The sequence below is a fragment of the Impatiens glandulifera genome, chromosome 3, assembly GCF_907164915.1.
Source record: "Impatiens glandulifera chromosome 3, dImpGla2.1, whole genome shotgun sequence".
In the NCBI taxonomy this organism is placed as follows: Eukaryota; Viridiplantae; Streptophyta; class Magnoliopsida; order Ericales; family Balsaminaceae; genus Impatiens; species Impatiens glandulifera.
The window spans coordinates 12,854,595-12,861,827 of NC_061864.1; the positions used below are offsets into that span (position 1 = coordinate 12,854,595).

The window sequence follows — 7,233 nt, forward strand, 5'->3', positions numbered from 1 at the left end:
ATTCATTTACAAGACCATAACTAACTAATTTCATATTTGAAATTCCGAAAAGCATGAGAGGTAACTTACATTTCAGGCAGGTCTTCATCGAACACAAAATCGGCTAATCTCTGTTCCTTGATGGTTATGTTGTGGTCCAACATATCTGCAACTTGTTGCATGTAGGGGGATCGAAGGTGCACAGGAATTTTCGTGATCTTCCTCTTAGGATATTCTCTAATGTTGATGCATCCCCCCCCCATCACCTTCATCTTCGTCTTCAGAAGATTCAACGGCATCAGAAGCCTCAACCTTTTCCTTGCCTTTAACCTGATCATTTGGTGCAACAGATTTGGGTTCCGCAACATGTTCATTCCCTTCACCCTGAGCATTTGGTTCAACATGCTGCGCTTTGGGTTCCTCAACCGGTTCCTTCCCTTCACCCTGATCATCGTCTTCAAGAGTGGGTGTCTGCACTGGGGGTACCTCATCCGGTTCCTTGACTTCGCCATCATGATCAGTTGGTTCAACACGGGGTGAGGCATCTTTGTTGGGAAGAACTGCATCCTCAGGTTCGTCCGGTTGAAAAGGGGGTGACTTTCTTTGAATGGGCTGAAATGCAGCCTGTACATCTTCCAGTTCAACAAGGAGTGATTCTTCGTCAATGTCATGACCGACATCCTCAACATCTTTCGGTTGAACAGGGAGTGACTGATCTTCATTGTGCAGAACTGCATCATCGAGATCATTCGGTTCCACGTGATCCGAACAATTTTCTTGATGGGGCATAACTGCATCCTCAGGTTCGTCCGGTTGAAAAGGGGGTGACTTGGCTTGAATGGGCTGAAATGCAGCCTGTACAACTTCCTGTTCAACAAGGAGTGATTCATCGTCAATGTCATGACCTACATCCTCAACATCTTTCGTTTCAAGAGGGAGTGACTGATCTTCATTGTGCAGAACTGCATCATCGAGATCATTCGGTTCCACCTGATCTGAACGATTTTCTTGATGGGGCATAACTGCATCCTCTAAATCATTCTGTTCAACCCGTGTTGTTTGATTGTCTGCATGGTCCTCCAATGCAGTCTCACATGTGTAATCAACCCGGGGACTAATGACTTTCAAGCCCGCACACGGTAAAGTGTCCACAAGTGCCTCCCTTGTAGGATCTTCCACACCTACATGAACCGGACCATCGATCACCACCTTCAAGTGTTTCATGAACCCTCAGACTCTCTGAGGTTCAGGAAACCGGCCTCAAAAAAGGGCTTCGGATCGATGTTGCGTTTCTCCAACTCCCCGGATAGGTAATTCAGCTGTTGGGCTGTATCTTTAAAAGTTTGCAGGATTTTGGCGGTCAGCAACTGTACATTATGAAAAACAGACTTCATTAATCTTGAAAACAGGCTAATAATGAACAATGGGAGTCAATTTATTGTTTCCACATACCTCATTATCGTCTTCTTTTAATTCAACCGAGTCAACTGGATTCTCGGGTTGTCTAACTGCTAGGCGCGCCCTTGCCCTGCCAAGCCCAAAACCACCGGCACGACCTTCTAAGTTGGTAAACTCCAACACGCTGACGTCATCCCAACAGGAGATGATTGGAAATTTTCTTTCGTAGGGGATACGTTCACCTTCCACAAAAACACCATCTAGGTAGCAAATCTGGAGTAAAGGAGTGGGAGACATGTTAGAAAATATTACATATCTATAAATCATATATAAGAGAGGCAACAATACTTACCGATAAAAGGGTTATAGGTCCATCGAAATATGGATTTTTATTTTTACTTGCTTTTTCTTTCCAACTTCTTACACTGTCAATCAATCGTTGAAGTGTAAAGTGGCACCAGTTCAGTTCCTTTATGTTATCAACCTCCATTAAGGATTTGAGAATTTTGAACCTGAAATGAAAAAAATACATTTGTCAGTATTCAAAAATACAATTAGATATATAAGAGGTTTGAATACATGTTTACCTGGCTCGTGAATTTTGAACAGGACATAAAAAACTAGAGACAACAAAGACAACGAAGTCTATTTTGAAATCGTTGTCTGCACTTGTGTTACTTAATATCTTGGGGATCATAGAAAGTGTTTCGGGAGCTTTGGAGTCTTCCCCGGTCCATCTGGTCTTCCAATCCCTCAAGAAATTAAAATAAGCAGGGTCCTTAGTCTTGTCCAACCCAACGGACTCGACTACGTTCATTGAGCCTCTAGGGAGGTTCATCACGAGCTGTACGAGATCTTCATCGATACGGATCTCATCACCGTTGGCCAATACCAGAGAACTCTTATCCGGGTCAAAAGATTGGATTACATGTTTGGAAAAATGAGCAAGGCACTTGGAGACGCCCATTGTAAGAAGAGAACCAAACCCGATTTCCTTAACGGCTTCCCTCTGTTCTACGCTCAATTGAGGAATGAGTTGAGCGAGGCCATGAGGTGATGATCTGGTTAGAAATGTCACTGGACGTTTCTTGCGGGTTTTGGTTTTTTGGGGAGAGGGGGGAAACTCTTCATCGAATGGGGTAGTAGACGGAGAAATATTAGTGGTTTCTGGGGGTGGTTCTGGTAACTCTTCATCGACTGTTGGATTGGAGGTAGGAATAACATTTGGTTTTTTTTTAGGGGGAAAAGGTGGTGGTAAAATATCATCAGTACCTGCAGCAACATCAGTAGCTTCGACAGCAACTGTGGAAACTGATTCAGCAGTCGATGAAGACTTAGTATTCGTCTTCGGATTTCTCTTCCTCTTCCTTTCATATGTAAAGTTATTAAACCTCGAAGTCATTATTTTGGGTGGGATAGCATAAATCAGTATTCAACGAAATAAATTGAATAAACATGTGTAAAATTAGTATAAACACAATAAGATGAACATACCTCTCTGGTTTAGTGCTGGGATTGACGTTGGATGCCGGAGTGGGTGCAGTTTCGTTTTCGGTTATGCTCCTACAAACTTGCAAGACGACCTCTCGGGAGTCGATGGGATGATCCACTTCCATGTTGTTGCCTTGGTTACCCGACATGTTCAGAAGAAATCCTTCTAGTATAAACGAAATATCTAGGGTTTCGACGTTCAGTGTTTGGATTATCGCCGGGAGATAGAGAGAGAAGAATATGAACAGTTGCTTATGAAAATGAAATTGAGGGATAGTCGGCTTGTAGCGGGAAATTGAAATTATATCAACTAGTCATGGAAGCGAATAAATATTCGTTCGATATCGTAAATTCATAAAAAAATGATAAAAATAACTGTAAAATAAAAACTATTCATAGAAGCGAAGATTTATTCGTGGAATGTAAGTGCACGGGTAAGTGAATTTACATGACAGGCAAGTTGGCTTCTCATGTGAGGGGAGGTTGTTTTACATGAACGTCAGGCTAAAATTATTTGAAAATAAGAAATCTTCGCTTTCAATCGTCTACTCGAAAAAAAAAATTCAAGCGAATATTTGGTCGTTTACTGATTTCCAATTTAATTTAATTACATTAACATTTATTAATAAACGGAAAAAAAGAAAAAAAATATAGCCAAGGAATGGAAGCGAAGATTTGTTCGGTTGCTGCATGTCATCTTCAATTAATTGAATTAATATTTAATAAACGGAAATATAAATTCCATGTCATTCTGGTCTTTACATAAACGGGTAAGTGTCTTTACATGGTAGGCAAGAGGTCTTTACATGGGAGGGTAGGGGGGTTTTACATGAGGTTTTCATTAACATTAATTGAAGCAAATATATCTTCGCTCCAGAGAGCCTCGAGGCAAAAAAAATGAAATAAAAATAAAATGGGAAAAGAAAACAAGCCGGTAATTGAGGCGAAGATTTGTTCGGTCGCTGGATGTCATCTTCAATTAATTGAATTAATATTTAATAAACGGAAATATAGAATCCATGTCATTTTGGTCTTCACATAAACGGGTAAATGTCTTTACATGGTAGGCAAGCGGTCTTCACATGGGTGCCTAGGGGGGTTTTACATGAGGTTTTTATTAGAATGAATTGAGGCAAATATATCTTCGCTCCAGAGATTCGCGAGGCAAAAAAAATGAAATAAAAAGAAAAATATAAAATCCTAGAAAATAAAAGATTGAATTACTTGAAGCGAATATTATATCGCTGCCCTGTGTTATTTAATAAATTAAACAAATATTTAAAAAACGTAAATATAATATGACTGTGAATTCGGTCTTTACATGGACGTGTAAGTGTATTTTCATGAACGGCAGACGGTCTTCTCATGGGTGGGTATGGGGGGTTTACATGAGGGTCATTTCAATGGGCGTGTAGATCAGAGCGAAGATATCTTATCTGGGTATTATCTGAATATTATATTATTTCCTGGCGTTAACGGGCGCTTCCGTTAACGGCGTCTTGTGTGAACCCGGGCCTAAACCCGGATTCCGGATTCTCCCTCCCTCCGTCTCCTGCCCAGATTGATTTATTATTAAATTAATAATGCTGCAATCTGATTGGTCCGCCACAGGGGAACACGGCAATCGGTAGCAGAAGATCTGAACTGCATTTGATAGAGATATGTGACACATTCAAATGAGTAATAAAATAAACATAAAAAGAAAAGTTTTGTCATTAATGTGTGTCTATAAATTAATTTTATGTTTTCATTAATTATTATTATTATTATTATTATTCATAATTTAGGATCTCTCCCAAGAATAGATGATTCATTCAGAAAAATCAAGAATTCTACTCACATTTTCCCTCCCAATTCCCAACCCATTTAGGATCTCTTCTCTGTTTCTATTTCTCATCATGGCACAAACACCATGACTATGATGATCCCCAAAAAAGAACCACAAGCCAAACGAGAAAAGTGGTCTCCTGCCTGCCTTCATTCTAAGACCTGTACAAAGTTTTCTAACAATACAATCTGAAACTTTCTTCACTATATACCTTAACATTACATGACAATATGGCATTACTCTTTGATCTTATTGTTATGTCTGCAAATTGCTGGATAATAATAATGCATCATTTTCAATGGACAGATAGTAAATAAGGCTCGATCAATATGGACAAATCAGCTTACTACATGAGCAACAATCAAGTGGTCCATATTGCTCGCACCATAAGTGCTCTTGCAAGAAAATGCATCTTCCAGTTACTCTCCGTCGGCCCTCTCCCAAATCACATTGCATTCATAATGGACGGAAATAGAAGATACGCAAAAAAGCACAACTTGGAAGAAGGTTCCGGTCACAATGCCGGTTTCTACGCCTTAATGTACATGCTCCAGTATTGTTACGAGTTTGGCCTCAAATACGTGACTGTTTACGCTTTTAGCATCGACAATTTCAAGAGGCGTCCAGAGGAAGTCAAATATGTAATGGAATTGATGCAGGAAAAGATACAAGGGTTAATCGAAGATGAGAGCATGGTGAATCGTTACGGTGTTAGGGTTTACTTCGTCGGAAACTTAAACCTACTTCCAAAGCCTTTAAGGTTGGCGGCTGAAAGAGCCATGGAGGCCACAGCTGGAAACTCGAGAGCGGTTCTGTCGATTTGTTTGGCTTATACTTCTACGGACGAGATTGTTCATGCTGTGCAAGAAGCTTGTGAGACAAATCAGATGAATGGAGAAATTAGGTTAACAGATGTTGAGAGACATATGTACATGGCGGCGGCGCCAGATCCAGATATCGTTATACGTACGGCCGGTGAAACTCGGCTGAGCAATTTTCTCCTGTGGCAGAGTTCGAATTCGTATTTATATTCGCCATCTATTCTCTGGCCGGAGATTGGTTTCCGACATCTATTTTGTGGGATCTTCAACTTCCAGAGAAATGTCAGCTATCTGCAGATGGAAAAAAAGACGAATTAGCGAATCTGTTTGATTCCGCGATCAGCTTCATGGACGAGGTTACTCAATCCTTCTTGTTCTTGCAATGTCCAATCAATCAAACGGCGGGGCCACAGTCCGCAAATTATCCAAGTTATTCTTATATGATATATATGAAATTAGTTATAAATTCTATTTTTGTTATTAATGAGTTTAAAAATTGGTTGCACAAACGGAAATTGAAGATATCGAAAGTAACAATTTAAAACTTTAACCATGATACATTTTATTTACTAACAATTTATGTGTGTTAGATTAGGAAATCCGTTTTGAACCTAAAATTATTCTTATGTACATCCAAATATTAGAAATAATTCATAGATAATTCCAAAAAATTTCTTTAATGTTTGGGAACATATATCAAAAGTTGGGTTTTTAAGTTTTGTTTGGGATTTAAAAATAAATCATTGTTTGATTAAAAGTAGGAAAGAATAGGGGTGAGTCGGTACGATATACCTTAATATTTTATCCATACCTTATACCTTACCTAAAATTTCGGTATGCAAAAAATGCATACCTTTACCTTACCTTGATTTCGGTATACCTTGTTTCAATATACCTTAATTTCGGTATATAAAAAATTCATACATTTACCTTACCTTAATTTCGGTATACCTTATTTTCGGTACGGTATCGGTATTATACATTTGATACCTAAAAAATATATTAGTTTTAAAAAAAATCAATTCAATCGGTAAGGTATAGATTGCATATATTGAATAATATTTCAGCATAATTATATTTTGATATTATTCAAAAATTATATTTCTATAATTAAATTAATTTCAAATCTATTTAATTATTTCCTTATAAATATTATCAGAGCCGGCCCCGAGTTTTGGGCTGCCCTAGTCCCCGATATATTTTGGGTGAGATTTAAACTCCTAACCAAATGAAAATTTTAAGTTTTTAACATGAACCACTAAGCTACATCATGTTACATTTAAAAAACTCATAAAGTTATTTAAATATCTTATATATTTTATTAAATGGACTGCCCTGGAGAGTGGGCTGCCCTAGCCCGGGGGCTTGCCGGGCTTACCACAGGGCCGACCATGAGTATTATATATATATATTATATAATATATTAACTTATAAATACTATTTCGGTATTTCGGTATATCTCGATATACCAAAATTTTAAAAATCTCATACCTTTACCGTACCAATAATTATAGTATCGGTATCATATCTCACCTTTTTTTTCGGTATACCTTAAAAGTTGATATTTTTGATATATTACGGTACGGTATTTTCGATATACCTTTAATATCGGTAATTTCCCCCACCCCTAAGAAATAATTGATTTTTATTTATTATTTTTACTAAATTATTCTTTTATCACTCTATTTTTATTTAATAATTAATTTATATTGAAAA

The 7,233-nt window shown here is 38.0% G+C and overlaps 1 protein-coding gene across 1 annotated transcript; it reads left to right on the forward strand.

Moving 5' to 3' along the window:
* The first annotated feature begins 4,993 nt into the window (after positions 1–4,993).
* On the forward strand, positions 4,994–5,940 carry LOC124931616 (dehydrodolichyl diphosphate synthase CPT3-like). The gene has a single exon (XM_047472127.1). The coding sequence runs from the start codon at positions 5,026–5,028 to the stop codon at positions 5,833–5,835; it is 810 nt and encodes a 269-aa protein (XP_047328083.1). The 5' UTR covers positions 4,994–5,025; the 3' UTR covers positions 5,836–5,940.
* The last annotated feature ends 1,293 nt before the right edge of the window (positions 5,941–7,233 follow it).

Coding starts and splice junctions, on each gene's coding strand:
- LOC124931616 (XM_047472127.1), top strand. CDS start 5,026: ATGGACAAATCAGCTTACTACATGAGCAACAATCAAGTGGTCCATATT.